General features: G+C 48.5%; 1 protein-coding gene across 1 annotated transcript in view; it reads right to left on the reverse strand.

Moving 5' to 3' along the window:
* The window catches only part of LOC131259082 (ecdysone-induced protein 75B, isoforms C/D), a 121588-nt gene that overhangs the window by 19889 nt on the left and 84698 nt on the right, over nucleotides 1-17001 (reverse strand). The window contains exon 4 of the mRNA XM_058260501.1: nucleotides 11518-11662. Within this exon, the coding sequence (XP_058116484.1) occupies nucleotides 11518-11662 (145 nt within the window). The remainder of the gene's footprint in view (nucleotides 1-11517; nucleotides 11663-17001) is intronic.

Genomic DNA, 17001 nt, shown 5'->3' on the forward strand with positions numbered 1-17001 from the left:
CTTCCGCTTCTGTTTGCATATTTGTTCTTATCATTTATCCCATCGGAGGATCAACTTCTATGTTTTCCTGATTTCTTTAAAGTAAAGTTAAATTATAAATTTCCACCTGTATTTTTGCTAGTGCTTGTGTGCTTCTTGTGCGGGTTATAGCAATCAATTATTCAGTCGTATTCACCGTATTTCATTATTCACCAATTAAGCGGCACAAAGATTCACTTCAGGGGCCTCCAAAAGGCATCCTCTTTCACTCACTTTATGAGCTTCGGGGTTAAATTCACACACACAATTTTTTCTACCTTTTCAGCCAGCTTTCCATAAGGGATGTAAGCCTTTAGTAAGGACTCGTTTTTTTCTATTTTTTAACTTGTGAAATTGGGTTTTCCGCCGGGTGTTCACGAAAAGTCAGCCTACTGCGACGGTGGTGTATCAACGTCGGTCCGCTGCTGTTGCTGGCTCTGGTTGTTGCTGCTGATGCTGCTGCGGCCAAAACGCGAGATGCGCACGACACACACACATGCACACACGCGCGCTCACTCGCTCGATCGCAAAACCGCCTCTTCACGGCTTCTCGGCACAGAGAGATGCTGCTTCTCGCAACAGCCCGGTTCAACGTCTCATCGCTCACTGGCGATGGCCTCCGCTTCACCGTTCGCGTGGACCCCGCGTCGTCGTCGTTGAACGCGCGGCCACCCTTGAGGCCAGGCAGCACTCATCGGATGGGCTCCCCATCTCGATGCCCCCCCGCTCTCGTAACCGGTGTGTGCATTTGACAGCAGGTATCGCTCGCTCGCTCAAACATACACACACGAGATATCGAGGGCTCCCCGTTTATTTTTCCGGCCGGCCACTCACGGCATTGAGGCCACAAACCGCACCGCACGTTGCCGTTCAACCGGGAAGCGCAAATGTTTTTATCAATGTCACAACCGAGCCCCAACACGCGCGCGCTCGATAAAGCGCGCATGGGGTTTGGTTTGACTGTTGCCGAGTCACTCACTTCTGGTTGTTTGCTTTATGTTTTTTTTCTATTGCTCCCTTCCCCCCCACACGGGAAGGAAAATCTCGGAACACTGTTGCTTCCGTTAATCGCGAAAGGTTACTATTTACCTGCACGTGTGCCCGGCGGAAGGTTACCTCCCTGAGGGCGCTCGATATTATCGGGGTTATCGGGCCTTGGCACGAGCATCGACCGGATGGGTTCCTCCCTCCATGGGAGTGGGAAAGTGCCACCCAACGCGCGTGGGATTGATTGATTTGATTAGGTTCGGACAACCAACCGGGAACTTTTCTGCTGGATCATCCCAGCCGCCCACGCGGTGTTGAAAAGCGCTTCCAACAAAGGCCCCTCTCATAGAACTCAATTAAAAAGAACGAGCAAGGGACAGGGGAACTCAAAGCTATTGCGCTCCTGCTCGCCTCGGATGTTGGCCTTGAACTTATCCGAATTGAATGTCGACCGCTTACTGGGATGGTGCTGTGTGGGGCAGTTGGTGGCAGGTGTGAGCACGCGCGCGCCTCTGTGTGTGTGTATGAAGGAGTGGGTGAACTACCGGCGATGCGCGCAGAATCAGCAGCAGCGCCAAAAACGGAAACAACAGAACCGAGCGCGCGTCAACGACACCCGGCGTGAGAAGACCACAACCACCATCGCCGCCACGCTCCTCTTCCCGAGGATAATGTCCCCCGCCCATCAGCGGGAAGGATGGGGGTTTTGTGTGGAGAACCGGGTAGGGGTAGTTTATTTTTACACACACGTCCATGACCCTCCCGGCGCACATTGGCACCATCCTCTTTACCTCTTCATAAGCTTCCCCGACATTGTGCCACAAAAGTTCATTCGTCTTTCTTTCTTCACGAAGAATCTTTATAAACGAAATGCAAAAAAAAAAAACAACAGAACCACCCTGGACTAATTGATTCTGGAGCAAGGAGAAAAGCAGAGGACCCTTCTATCCTAGCTCCCTGTCTCTTTCGCTCCTTCCTTGTTTTCTTAATTCAGCACCCAACAAATAAACATGCAAATAGAAAGAGAACCCTAGTAAGCTTCTTACATCGGTTGGATGTGCACCCGGACACGTAAATTAGATAAGAAAATTGCCCTTAGGAGGGAAGAGGCCTTTCGGTCCCTTTGGCCACCCCCTACCGTCCCTCCAAGACTGCATCCTTCGAGCCAAATAAAAGCCCCAACCAAGGTCAACCGAAAAGGACTACAACGAAGAACCGAGAGGGGAGATATCCGAGGGTTTGTGGAGTACACCTCCTCCATTTGTCGGTGGTTTATAATTGGGCGACGGGGCTGATATTCGGTAGGAACTATTTCCAGTTACATGCAATAGCCCTCCCGCTGCCGTTCGCGTTCTATTTTGTGTCCCCATCGCCGTGCACAACCTTCAGGAAACGGAAGTTCGATTTAAAATGGCCTCGGTTCCAATTTTGAACACAGCAGCAAACAGCAACCACACCACACACAGGCACACACGACACGTACGGTTATAGGCAAGACGGAAATTCGAGCAACGACGAAATAACCCCCTCTGACCTTGCACTGCACGATAATGCGCAGCCCAGCAAGGATATTATAAATACATTTATTTCTAGAAAAATATGTGAGTGATTTCTTGCTTACAACCAATGCCACACACTATTTCGTTTGAGATGTACTTGAACGAAATTGTTTTTCCATAATATATTGAAGTGAAAATTTGACCTCTTTGCCGCCTTTCCTCCTTTGGAACCAGTTGTACCTTTTTAGCACAAATCGTTTTGCAAAAGCGCGTGGGCCGACAAAGTAAATAAATCGTTTCTGGGAAAATTCCTAGTACACGGAAAATGACTCCACTCAGTCATTGCCTTTCCATCCATTCCCCCGGGAACCCCGATTCTAACGAACATATAACCGATCGAAGCGTCCCAAGGAACACCCAGGGAAAATGGAGACTAATTGGGTGTGGTTCACTGTGGAGGGTGAGAGGAGGGCGATAAATGGGATACATCGCACCGGCCTGTGCGTCGGGTCGGTGTCCTTGACTTGTGATAACCTTGATTCACCCTCGATTCGCCGTTTCTTGCGCTCCGGCCGAATTTTCCCATCAGTTGTTCTCGGTCCGACACTCGGTAGCTCGCTAGCCGAGGAAGCAGAAACAAAAAATCAATGCCCAAAAGTGAAACAAATTGATATATTGCTGAGGCAAGTACGGGAAAAGAGAGAAAAGGAGCGCACCAATCGTTCGTTCCCCTTTTCGCCCACGCGATTCTAACGCGAGCGAGGATGCTGCGCTCTCTGTCTACTACCGTTGTTTTTTTATTCTCCCTATCTCATCTGGGGAGCAATGAGTTGCTCATTCTCTCACTGTGAGTGCCTGGGCGAAATCCCCCCATTACGAAAGCTCGAGCGCTCAAAGCACAGCGCAAAAGCCCTCCCCAGTGACAAAAGCTCGAATATCGGTTGTTAAAGCGAAGGTGTGCCGTTGAAGGTGTAGAGAGCCCCAATTTGAGATATTTACATCTGAGATATGCCTTGATTTATCTAAAAAGAAAATTATTATTCTAAATTATTTGGATTAATATCGTAAATAAAATTACTTGAATAAAGAAATTTACTTTTTCTTAAATTCTTATTGAGTTCTCTTCATTCTCATTTTCTGATTGAGTTGTCTTCAACCGAACGATGGAAAAGGCGATGGCAACTTAAAATGCATTCATCACACAATTCATCCGCCCTCATTTTTCTTCACACGGTTGTTCGCGCTCGTTGGGAGCTTATGCTGCTGTTATTGTGTTGCTTGTTTTTCCTTTTGTTTTTTATGCTGACGAACCCGAACGAGAACAAACCGTTACAGGTCACTGACACTCGGCGTCGTAAGGGACATCAACTGTTCCGAAGAACGGTGGTTTAGCATTGCTTTAAGTGGGAGGAGGGGGGTTAATGTTCAACGACTTCGTTGGCGTTTCATGATCCTCCGGAGAATTTTCCTCGGTTGGGGATTGTTTTCCATAACAAATTTCCAAGAGGCACAAAAACTCCTCGGAGGTCGACGACTTCCAATCGTAATCGGTGTCGCGGAAAATCAAGCACAAGGACCATTTGTTTGTTGATCGACCAGGCAGCAAGCTGTAATCAGCGCGTAACACCGATGGGGAAGGATTACAATTATGTAATAATCAGTAGTATGTGGTGTGGAGCAGCGCTTGGCTAATGAGCGGAAGCATTTATGGTCGCGTAAAACATGCATATATTTACACTCGGGCTGACTTCTCGACACTAATGAGCTGGTACTCAGCTATCCATCGAATGTTGGAATGATTTATTCATTCCTAGCCGGTCACTGACACGAACAAAAAACACTACTTGTGCTTGTGTGTGGCCAACCCTTCCTCCACACGGAAAATGTGTCATGTTTGCGTACCATTTGTATTTGTAGAAAGCTAATTGAGTCACATGTTTGGGCAAAGTTTGGCCATCCTTTCGTTTAACCCCTAACTCCATCAGTCATCAATTTGTAAGCTACTCATACGAACTGATTTTTGTTTGTTTTACCTCTTACATGAGTATCAAGTTATCACCAACACGCTAAGCTAGGAAAGTTCATTGACTTCACAATCGCTTAAACAAACGGGGCGCCCCGAAAAACTTTCATTTTCATCCACCAACCACCTTTCACTATCGGTTGGGGAGGTTGGGCTATTATAGTTTCGGAAAAAAAGTTTCCACCCAATTTGGGCTTCGAAAAACACACCGTGTGCTCGCATCATCAAATGGTGCCACAAACCGGGGCGGATAGTGGGAATAATAGTGCACTGGGAAGGGAAAAGAAAAAAAAACAGTGTGCACGTCAGGGTAAAACTCCCATGCGTAACCCACATTTTCCCCAATTGTTCCCAAAGCCGAAGATGCGCACACCGAAACACACAGAGTGGGAATTTATTGGTCTCTCGAAGCATGTTCGAACGGAACAACGGGAGAAAGCCGTGCCGAACGTTAAGCAATGCGATAAAAAAACTGCAATGAAACAGACAATGTACAGAAAAAATCTAAACTCTTGAGAAAAAATGGTAAGGAAAGTTTTATATTTGTTAAACCTAAAAGTATGAACTCTTCTACTGGAGTTTTAACGAAAAAAGCACAAAAATAATACATTTTTCGTTCGTTTGATATCCTGTTGCTCTGGTTTAGATAACAAAAACTGTAATGATATATTTATAAATTCCTTTTGCTAACAGAAATATAGTTCAAAAAACTTATATCCGACCGATCAGGCAACAAACCACAGGAAGTCGGTTCATGACCCCATGCGAAGTGTAAGTGAAAGTTTTTCCCCTTCTTCACGCACCCAACGAGCACAACAAGAAAGCATTATATTATCGTCAAGAAAGAGGGAGTGAGAGATAGATCGAGTGTGATCGAGCAAAGCCATCCGCCAATCCAACCAGCCCAATCTGGGGTTTCACTTCCTGCTGCGAGAAAGATCCCCATAAACCTGAATTTCCGCGATCACATACAGGCGGCGTTTGTGCTTTTTTTGCACGCACGCACGAACGAAACCGGATTGGTAGTGTGTGTGTGCGTGCCTGTGAAGGAAGTCGCGCGAAAAGGAAAGTGAAATGCTGCCCATCAAGCGACCACAAACCGGTGACCGATTTTTTTGCCATTTGGTGGGGAGGAAACCGAGAGGCGGTTGGTGGGAAGGGCAGTCCCGAAGTGTCTTCCTGCCTGTCCCCGCGATGCTGGCGATGCGTTGATTGACGGATGTCACACTGCCGAGGAGGGTGGGGGAAAGCTGATGAAGCTTTACATAATTTCTTGCCTTTCTCCTGAGCCGTGGCGTGTGGCGCGAGTCCGTCGCGAGTGAATTAATTACCATAAATGTTTTCGTACGACGGTTTATCCTCATTGCACCGAAGCTTACCAAGCGGGTGGTGATGTTGAAAATAAAATTGTCAATCCTACTGTGGTTGATATTTATATAATTGATCAGTTCTACAACAGTTCGAACCGGTATTGAATAATTGAAAATAGATAAATTCCACCTTCCCCGAACTGAGGCAGGTCTACCAAACCATGAAGCAATTTATCTTCCAGCAAAAGCAAAAAAACACACACACACACACACACACATTCACAACACTCTCTACCCTTTGGTGGGTGGCGGTCCGCGCTCCCGTCTTGAAGTGACACGGCAGTCGGCAGCTGCAGATAAAATAGGTCAAAATGAGTCGCCTCAGCAGATCGGGCAACCGCCCTGACGGCGATGTATAGCAAAAATTTCCTTATTTCTCCCAAGCAACACCAGCAGCTGACTCAATACTCACTATACCTCCGTGCAACTTCCCACTTTTAATTCTCTCTCTCTCTCCCTCTCTCTTACGCTCGTGCTTGGTTCATTTTGCTTGGCCCCGAAAACGAAACTCTGGCGGTCCGATCCGTGGGCACATTAGCTTATGCAGCGCACATACACCCCACGTACCTCCCTCCCCCGCCCGCGAGACTGCCCACCCTTTCGACGTTTGTGTTGTTTGCAGGCGACGATTGCGATTGCTCAAGCATTGGACTACTATTCCTCCCGACCCGCAACACCGCAACCCATTTCCATCCCGTGCATTTATCTTGGTAAAAAAAGGGCCACCCAAAACACCCCATCAGCACAAACACACGGGAGGACGGCGGGCGCGCGAGAAGAATTGTGCTCCAGATTGTACCGTCACAAACGGTGGGGCATCATGGGGAGGGGGAGGGTGAGATCGTGCGGCCGAGAGTGACTAAGTTAGTATTGTACGCAACACACAAGAAGAAGATGCATAAAATGATCAAGAAAAAAAACAAACAACGGTACAAATATATGCTCCACACTACGGAGCGAGGTGTAATGAAAGGCGTGGGGGGGAGGAGGTGTGTTCGATGGCGGGTGTATGACCGAGGACAACGACCATGCAACCTAATTTCCATCGCCCATCGGCGCTGTCGTCTTCGTCATTTGCTTCCCTTCGAGAGGAGGCAAAAATAAGTGAGCAAAAAAAAAAATGGGCCCAATATGCGTAGGGTACATGAAGTAAAGACGAGTGAGAAAGAGTGAGGGGGAGTTCGTCGTCTGCCGCGCTGTTGCTGTCACTTGCAGCCATTTTGCTTTGTGCCGTTGTTACGAGAGAGAAAAAGAAAGACATAGAAAAACAGAGAGAGTGAGAAGGAAAGGGAGAAAAATAAAAGGTGCGAACAAAGAGCACGAGAGCGAGAGAAAAAAGTGCACACAAAGGAGAAGGGTACGCTGCAAGGGGGGTCGCGGTGGGGGATTCGGGGGGTTCGCATGAATTGTAAAACAAGTGAACGACCGTGCATGACCGAAATAAAAGTCAACGACCCCAGACGGCGCTGCGATGACGAGACCGGGCCACACGAAGCTAGTGCGAGGTGTGCGAGAGCGTGACAGTGACAGACTGCACTGTCGCTTGCTCGCTCACTCTGGCGACAGCGAGATGAATTCTGGCTCCCCACAGTTCGGAGGGTGTTCATTTGCTCAATCGAAGCAGGCGGGCTATGCGAGCGGAACCTTGAAGTTCTTCGTCCAAATTGCTCAACTCTAGCTGAATGCTAAGCTAACTTGATGACGAATTTTCGACCCGTCGAACGCACATTTCCATCCACTTCAAGATGTCTTTTGATTCGGGTTAGTATTGTTCGAAATTAAATGTTTGAGTTGCATTTACGTACAAATCCCGGAACACGGTTTCATCGGTTGCACAACGTCCCGCATAAAATTTTCTCCGCAAAATAACATTCCGACACATAATTTGTACTCCTCTCTCCTACAGCGGGGGTGGAGAGGGAAAAGAGATGTTACTATTGTGTCACGTCTCTAAATCCCCATTCGGCTGGCCCGCAACGTTTGCCCGTGCAGCACATTGCTGCATGGTGCTGCTGGTCTGCGTCCGGGAATAGAGGTAGACACACGATCACCGATCCTCTGCCGTGACTCCCGTTAAGTGGAGTTGATTCCCGGACTCACACGAACACACACATTGAACGAAGGTGCCGGGGTACATTCAATCAAAAATAGAAAATGAAAGTTTTTCGCCTCCCGTAACCGTCGCTGTTGGCCACAACGGAGGTGCGTGGTTTGGGATGTTCGGAATTCTGGGACGTGATGTACGTGCGTGCGTGCATGCGCTTGGCACGTACACGAAACGGTCCAAAAACTGTCGTTCATAGTCACACACTGTACGAATCGGACGACCCGTTTTCCATCAGTGCAATTTGTTTTGCACAAGTAGTTGCATAACTACTAAGAGTTGCAGGAAAAGAAAGCCCACAAAAAGATAACAAAATACAAATCAACTACGAAAGTATATCATAACCAGATTTTTCTAAAAGGCGATTAATGATACTTCAATTATACACACAAGTATTGAAAACAATTAATCGTAACATACGAACTGGTAAGTTGAAATAAGCCACACAGAAAGGACTGTTGACAAGTGTAAAGATTGCGGTAAAGTGATAACTGTCAAATCCCCACACAAAAAAAAAAACACACACTTAGCCTAGATAAAGTCCGGTCGTCCTCCAAAACGCGACGCATCATCGCCAGCCAAAACGGAGAGTCGAATAATAAAAATAATAATAATAGAAACATCCTACACCCCATAAAACCCAATCATCAATCTTCCAAATCCATTCCGGAGTGATGGAGCGATAGTGAAGGATGTGTATTTTGCGGATGAGGGAGGTGATAATGAGCTGCGCGGTACGCGCGGTGCGTCGGAGAGAAAGTGAAACTTCAAAATTTCAAATTCCCCACCCCAGTGTGCCTGGTTGCTCCAGTAGGTCTATCTCTATCTCTAGCCGCTCTCTCACTCTTGCCCGTTCTCCTCGACCCACTAAAAGCATGAGCAGTTTGTGGATCGAAAAAGAGGGAGCGCGGGTTATGCAGAAGGGTTTTAAAGGGTAGACGGGCCGTTTGTGGGGATGTTTGTGTGTCGTCCGCGACTAGGGGTGAATGTACTCCGATTTGGAACGGAGGTCGTTCACAGAGCGAGGGCGCAACACTTATGGCGGTCGCAGGAGGAAAGAAGAAAGAGCTACATACTTGGAGACTTTGGTATGGTGTAGCCGTAGTAGGCTGAAGGAGTTAAAAACAGCCTACTCAGCCCGAACGCCATGGTAATGGAGTGAGCGTTCGTTTGCAATCCATTTGACTCTATTCATGCACACGGCGAGCTTGAACAAGAGTCAGCTCCGATCAAAAAGAAGCAGAATGCCGAGGGGGCCGAGTAGGGTGGGCAAAATATTTGCCTTGAAATTGTGGGAGCGAGACAGCAACAAGCAGTGTTCAGAACGAACGAGCGAAAAGGAGCACATGTTCAGCAAAATGAACCTAGTGGATGAGATGAACTCGCTCTTCTTTCGCGATTCCACGAAGCCGCTGCTCCACGGATTGTTCGGGATGAACATGCTCCCCAAACCCCCGGCCGAGGGCGTGAACGAGATGATGAAGAGAAAGAGAGGGAAAGCGAAAGAGAGCGCGAGCGGATTGCAGCCCGTAGCTCGCTCTTTGACGCCGCTCGAGGTTGCGAGTTTATTTTTCTGACCTAAATAAAGTTCAAAATGATTATGACCCAGTTAGACGGTCGTTGAACTCGCGCACCGTCGGCCTCGAGAGTTTGCTGCTGCTGCTGCTGCTGCGCTATCGCGGTAATGGCGGTTTGCGGACCATCGCCGTGTGAGTAAGAGGGTGCGAGCGAGCGTGTAGCTCTCGGAGCGCACGAGTCCGAGCGGGATGCAATGGCGCCCGTTTTCGCTTTCGCTGTACCGAACACGATCACCATCGAAAGAGTGTGCGATGAAGACGTAATATGTTCGTCTTTCTCACTCTGTCGCGTGTATAAAATCGTCGCTTCTTGTCGATTGTTGCGCATGTGAAAACATGTTGGTGGTGGGTGTTGTGGGGAGTGGAGCGGAAATTGTGTGCGAAGGTTCGGTTTTTGCTTGCTCCCCATTGCACGTCACCATCACCACCACCAGATCGTGCCCATGCAGCCTCTAGCTCTTCGGTGTGGCCATGAGCCGTCCCCATCTCTACCTTCTTACCCCCTTTTGTCAGCGTCAGCCATTCCCTCGAGGGACCCTTCTCTTCCAGCGATGGCGATGGATTCGGCTGGGTGTTACGCATCAAGGAGGTATTCTACTGCACAAAATTGCAACAAATTTGATGCGATTTAATTTGGTCACAAAATGGTGGAACCTGTCAAAAGTATTTTGAAGTTTTCGCCCTTCTCTGGGAGGTATTACGTGCAATTCGTTTTAAATACAAAGTAATGCAAATTATAAATAAAATAATCATTTTGAAGGATTACTTTTTCCGAATTCTTTGCCTATTCCTGTTTCTTATTTCCCAAACTCGTCGTGTTTGGGGCATCGGGAGGCCTTCAAACGGCTTCAGGGAAATGAAACCATGGCCCAGAGGCCCCAAAACCTGCTCTTTATTACCACCTTGCCTTGAGAAACTAATCCGCGCGCACCAGCTGACCTTCAAAAAAATTAGATTACGGACGACGACTTCAACCACCATGCAAACAAACTTCATTCCGACCATCTCCTCTGATCTTCTTCGAGAGGAAAATAACACTAATAAGCACCGGCAGTAGAGTCGCTCCTTAAAAATGGGGCCAGCAAACACACCACTCTGGTAGCTCTGGTTTGCTTTGCATTTTCCCTACTTATTTTCCTGGCCCTCCCACAGTGGGAGGGAGGGTGCTGGTAGAAATTCTCAAACCAAATCTTTCCCTTGCCAGAAACTGGAGCGTACGCCCTATGCCGTTCGGAACGGATCGGAGTTTTGCAACAGTTTGCTTGCTTTTCAGATTAGCTCTGCGCGGCCAACTCCCCACCCTTTCAAACGAATCTCTCCTTGGCCGTGTTCCGAGAAAATGAAAATGCCCGAAATGAAGAAAAAGACAACAACCCGCCACCCCACGGTACAACATGGATGGAGGACGGCGTTCCGAAATTTTCGACACGAGCAAGTAAAGGGAAGGAAGAGAGCGAGGAGAGGTGGCCACGAAACTGGACCACTGACCGACGGGCCGAGTGTCCTTCACACCGAAAAATTTCGGTCCAAACGAAACGGCTTATGGCGCGACGGAGAGCAAACATAATCCGACTGTTCGTGTTTTTTTCTTCTTGTGCCGTCCACTCTTGGTTGAATTATTACGCGACCTTCTCTCGGCGTGGCCCCCACCGTCGCCTTGTTATTAATTTTTTGAACCTTTTTTTTCACTCCCCATTGGCGGTCGTTTGTTTGTCTATCCTTCGGAAATGGTCGCAACCAAAGAGAGATAGAGAGAGATGAGCTCGGGTGAAACCGTCTCCCATGGTCAGGTGGGAAAGGGTTCCGACAAGCAACCAGCCGAAAACCTTCTAATGCACTATTAATTACCCTTTGACCTTATGGATAACGGAAATTTGATCTGTTTCTTCAGCAAATTTGGGTTTCTTTTGGGACAAAAACGGAAAAATTCGGTACTCACCATCGCGGCTCATGCCGACGGCAATGCACTTCTTCAGCCGACAGTACTGGCAACGGTTGCGGTTTATCCGCAGGATGCTGCACTGCTGGTTTTTCGTGCACGGCCGGTACTGGATCTTCTGCTGAATTGACCGCCGGAAGAAACCCTGTGAGGAAAAAATACGGAAAAGAGGCATAAACAATTAATAAATCGTTGAAAATCATTATTTTATCGAACTATTTTCGTGTCTTCAAGGAGGAAATTGTGATCATGTTCTAGTTTCAGGGCCAGAAATCCTAATATTAACATTTTTAGTACACTTTTTAGTACAATCGTTTTTAATAAAATTGGTTTGCAACATTTATCAAACCAACGGTTTCAACGACTTAGCTCTCCAACAAATTTATATTGAATATTTCTTTAATTTTTATGCTGCTCTATCATCAATTTATGTGACAAAAACTTTTTAGAACTTATGACAGCTGACTATCAAAAATGATAGCCATAGCAGTCAACGTGTTAAGTAAAGTATCGTATGAATTAGAGTTGATGATATTTTCATAACTTCTAGTATGAATCAAGAAAGAAAATAAAACGTGTTGTTATGCGCTATTTGACACAATTTTCATTTCCTTTCCCGTGTTTCTAGTTGTTGTTTGTGTACTATTTTTTTCATGTTGTGCCTTAATAATATTCTTCATTCTTCTGTTTTATTTACGAATTAGTTTTCTCTATTTTCATACGTTTCTTCCATAGTGGTTTTTATTTTTTCTTTATTTTTTATCTTTCTGTTGGTTAGTTTTTCCTTTTGTCACTGTTGATTTATTTTAGATCTATAGTTTTTCGTTTTTCCTTCGATATTATATTTTATCCTCTTTTTTCCCCTTTTTCCCCATTTTCGTTCTCTTTTCCATCGACAAACAAACGTACGTGATCTTCGCAGAGATTTTCCTCGAACTGCTGGCAGAGATCGTTGATGAGATGATCGGACGAGCAGCTGCAGGACGATGCCATCGACGATCCTTCGGCGGAGGACAACCCGCTGCTGCTGCTGCTGCTGCTACTGCTTTCGTCCCCGCTGCTGTTCGGTTCGGGCGACGCCGCCGACGAGAGGGACGATTCCCGGCTGCGGCCGGAACAGTGGCCGCTGCTGCTCGAGCTGCTCGAGCTGCGCGACTTTTTGCACATCACTCCCACCACGTCCCCCCGCTGGCCCTCGTCCAGCTCCATCTCTTCGTCCTCCTGGATCGCTTCGTCTTCCTCCACTTCCGCCTCCCGCCGGGGCGTCGCTTCCTCGTCCTTACTCTCCATGGCACACATGACTACCTTAACGCCTTCCGGGTGTTCGTGCGGCGGCGGCGGCGGCGGAAGCACCCCGTACTGGTGGCCACCGTCTTCGGCGGCCGGAGGATCACTGAAACGGATCGTTATCGTCGGAGCCTCGCCGTGGCTCGGTTGCTGCGGCAGGACGACGACGCTGGCGTGGGTATCCTGCTGCTGCTGCTGCTGGGCGGTGGCACTCGTGTTGGTGGGAACTTTCGTCGCCGTCGTCGATGCTTGTGCATTCAGCCACTCTTTGGCGATCGTCGTCTTCTTCCACGGGCAGAAGTCGATCTTGGGCGTTACCGCGACCACCGGAACGGCGACGGCTGGCGGTGTGGCAGCGGTGGAGGATGGCGGTTTGCTGGCCGGTTTACTCAGCGGGGCGGACTCGAGAATCTTCACCAGCGCACTGTGGCTCCGCTTGAGACTTTGACCCCCACTCCCTACCGGAGCACCAACATTAGCGTTGAGTGTTTCCAGAGGAACGTGTTGTTGCTCGGAAGACGGTGCCGATGGCGGGGGTGGTGGTGGGGCCGGCTGCTGCCGAACGATCACGACCGTATTTCCGGTTGAAGGTGCCATCATTTGCTGCTGCTGCTGCTGGGTAGCAGCTTGCTGTCCTTGGGTATTGGCGGGCGGTTGCTGTACGACACTGCATCCCATGGTTTTCCCTAACTCGACCCCGTACCGCCTTTCCACGTGCAGCCTTACGTAAAGGAAACGTTCTTATTTCCTCAACACTTGCCGCCACAAACACTCACACTACACACACACAAACCCACACGCACCCAACTAGACACAGTTCCCGCTGGTAGAACACGCACTTCGAGGATGACGGAAATGGAGGCGCCTGGTGTGCCGTAGGCTTTCAGTTGCAATTTTCCATCGTTTTCCCGCGCTGTGCACCTTAGTGAAAACACCCTGGTTGATCCTTTCGGAGCAACACAAGCACAATGAAAAAGCAATGCACAACGCTATCCCTTTGTGGATGAATATTTTTGCGTACACGTGGTTTTAAAACTTTCGATTGCACTGTTTTTCTCTTATCATTTCGACACGTCTTCCGGTGTTGGACTTATCTTCCTTCCGCACCACACAGCTGGGCACTCGGGAAGCAGGTAGGCCAGCACACTAGATCACAAAACCCCCAAAGGGAAAACCCTGATATTTGGTATCCTTTGGAAGGGAAATATCACGAAAGTTGACTCTCTGCAACTTCGTGACGCTTATTTGTTTCACTTCGAAGCGATTGCACGAACGAATTATTTTTACTTTGCTACTATGTTTCCGCAATACGACCGAGTTGTTGTTTCCCGCGCGCGGGAGAGTTCTGTATTTTCCGGTTTTACGAAAAATTGCACTTCAAACGGAAAAAAAACCTGACGCCCGACACTACGGTTAAAGGTAGATGCACCGAAATGGCAACCCAAAGTTTGCGGGTTTCGAAACAAACACGGAACAGGTGGAGCAGCGCGAGAACAAGCACGGAACCAGCTCCGACCATAAAAGCACTAACAAAATCACAAAACGCTCCGGCGTGAGGCGAATTTTCCGACCGTGTTTTCGAGAACGCTTCGCTCGACGATGCTTGCGCAGTGGCGTCCAGTTTGCGAATGGCACGAACGGGATCCGCCGACGGCACGAACTCTCGCGGTGGGGCCCACTCGACACCACGAACAGGAGAGAGGTTCACGAGAATGAACACCGCGGCGGGGGCCAGTGAACACCGCCAGCCCGAGCCAGATGAGATCGTTCGGGCGGTAGACAAAAGGCCCTCCGTTATGGGGGGGCGAGGGTAAAAGGCGAACGAGTGAAGAGTCGAGCCGATCGTGCTTGTTCCCTCTCACACCCAAAGCCAACTATGCTACGAAAGAGTGTATGCGCGCGCACGGGATACACCAGTCCCCGTTATTTTCGTTGGAAGGGAAAAAACCGAAGCGAACGAAGCAAAAACCGGACGGAGCGGAGCGCGGACGCGGGCACACAAGTTCAACGACCTGTCATTGTCGTTGGTCATTTCCAACGCAGACTCCCTCTACCGGCGCTTTACCATCCTCTTTCGCTACGAAGCGAGAGAGAGAGAAAGAGAGTGAGGGTGAACTAGTTCACTTACACTCCACCGGTACGCAACAACGCGTGCCTTCCCTTTCCATCGCCTTTTTCAAATACGGCGCGCTTGCTGTGTTGCGTGCGGTGACGAATGGCTTTGTACGAATCCGGGCCGCGGCTAAAATGAACACGGGCACGTGAACGGATGAACGAAAATGTGCCTGCTGGGCGGGTTTTTCGGTACGTGACGTACGGCACACACAGTTCCGAGGGCACGGGACCGGGCGGTGGCCACCTGTGTGTGAGTGTGTGCGGTGGTCGGAGAGGGTGTGCTGTCGCTGTTCGGAGGTAGCGTTTGCGCGACCCGGGGGTGGGAGAGCTGGGTGTCGGTTTCGTGACCCAATTTTTGGTCATCCACCCCGGGTATCGTGGATGACGCTAGTCGGGCGAGCGGAGCGCGAAAAAGGGAAAAGGAGACCTGAACCCGAGCAGTAGCAGCAGAGTAGCACAGCTCGGTTGGTCGTTTCAGCTCCACCGAGAGCGTCATTGCGGGTGGGAGGGGGTGGTGGTGCACATTTCGAGGCTGCGAACATCATGAGTTCGAAGCGGTGTTTGTCGACGCGAGCTAAAACCGCCGTTTTAGCGTGCACTTGGGACAAATGCACAACACGCCATCGCGATCGCCCATCTTTCTTCTCACTCGCGCACACACACACGGGTGTCCGGGGTTTTTGGCGCCGCTTTTTGACGTCTGTTTGTTGGTCTGGTATATTGCTTTTTCAGCCGAAGGTAGTGCCGTGCGTGCGTGCGGTGGGCGCTATTTGATTTTTCTAGCTGGCTTATTTAGTCGTTTTTTCTTCTCTTTTAGCAGCTTCACACACTTTTCGGGCAATGGGAAACCCTTTCCTACACACACGCCGGGCGTTGAGATTTCTTCTCTGGGCGAGTGGATTGAGTGTGGATCTTTTCCATCGTGACGTTCGGCCGGGGAAAAGAAAGTGAGAGGAATCCGACGAAGCGAAGGAAACCTCCTCCAATTATGATGAAGACGCGCTTCCCCCCTCCCCCGGCGGGAGGGAAGATTTTTCATTCGTCTTCTCGCACCGAAAACACCGTGAACCCGGGGTTGGGAATTCGGAATTTGTGTGTAAGGAAAAAAGGTATGCGGTGGTTGTTGGCTCAATGGGTTTCACCGCTCAATGGAAATCGTGAGAAAAAGATTTCGCCGGTGGATGAAAGATGAAAGTGGGAAAATTCGTAACCGATCCGGGTGGAGTATGTGGAGCAGAGGAATTTTCGTCGGAATGTACAAACCATGCCAAAACGAGGGAATAGAACATAGAAAATTTTGCAAAAAAAATATCGCCTACTTTGGGATGACTTTTTTGTTACTTAAACACCCATTGAACTTCTTTGTCCCGTTTGGATTGGCTGTTTAAAAGGGCGCGGGGGGTACGAAACTGCGTGACTCATGTCAGCAAGAAAACAACAACACCAAAATACTGCACCCGATAATGGGTGACAAACCAATACGGCCTAAATTTTGCCTACCTTTTACCGCAAACGTATGACTCAGTAAGGCGTAAACAAAGCAAAAGCCCAGGACCCACGGGCTTTTGTGAGTGATGGCAAAAATATCTCTCGTACGTTTCCGGTTTTTTTTTGTGGTCTCCAAAAGTTGGTTGATTGGGAAACATTTTTGGTGGGATATTACCACAAATGAATTTTTTCAATTTTGATTCATGGGATGAAACAACTGAAGTGATTATTCTGAACAATTTTTGTTTTCAGGTTTTAAAGTTAACCCTGTATTTGATAGTAACCTGCCATAAAAACCGAAAATCGTCCGGGTAAACACTTATTTTTAATATAAGATATCTCTTTAGGACTAGCAAATCGTATTAAAAATCCCGAAGAGAACCTTTAATGAACTCTCTTTGAGATCACTCTAACAGAGACTCTGGTCTCAATTGAACAAAGTGCATATTTCAGGTTGTTCGTAAACCTTTTCTTGCCAGTGATTTAGTCCCTTTCCTCTTCTTCACCCAAAACGTCAATCGCAGTAAACAATAGGCCATTGCGTGAACGTCGTTCGTCGTTCTGCATCATCATCGCGCGTTGCAACACAACGTG

Source organism: Anopheles coustani, chromosome 3 (genome assembly GCF_943734705.1).
Source record: "Anopheles coustani chromosome 3, idAnoCousDA_361_x.2, whole genome shotgun sequence".
Classification (NCBI taxonomy): Eukaryota; Metazoa; Arthropoda; class Insecta; order Diptera; family Culicidae; genus Anopheles; species Anopheles coustani.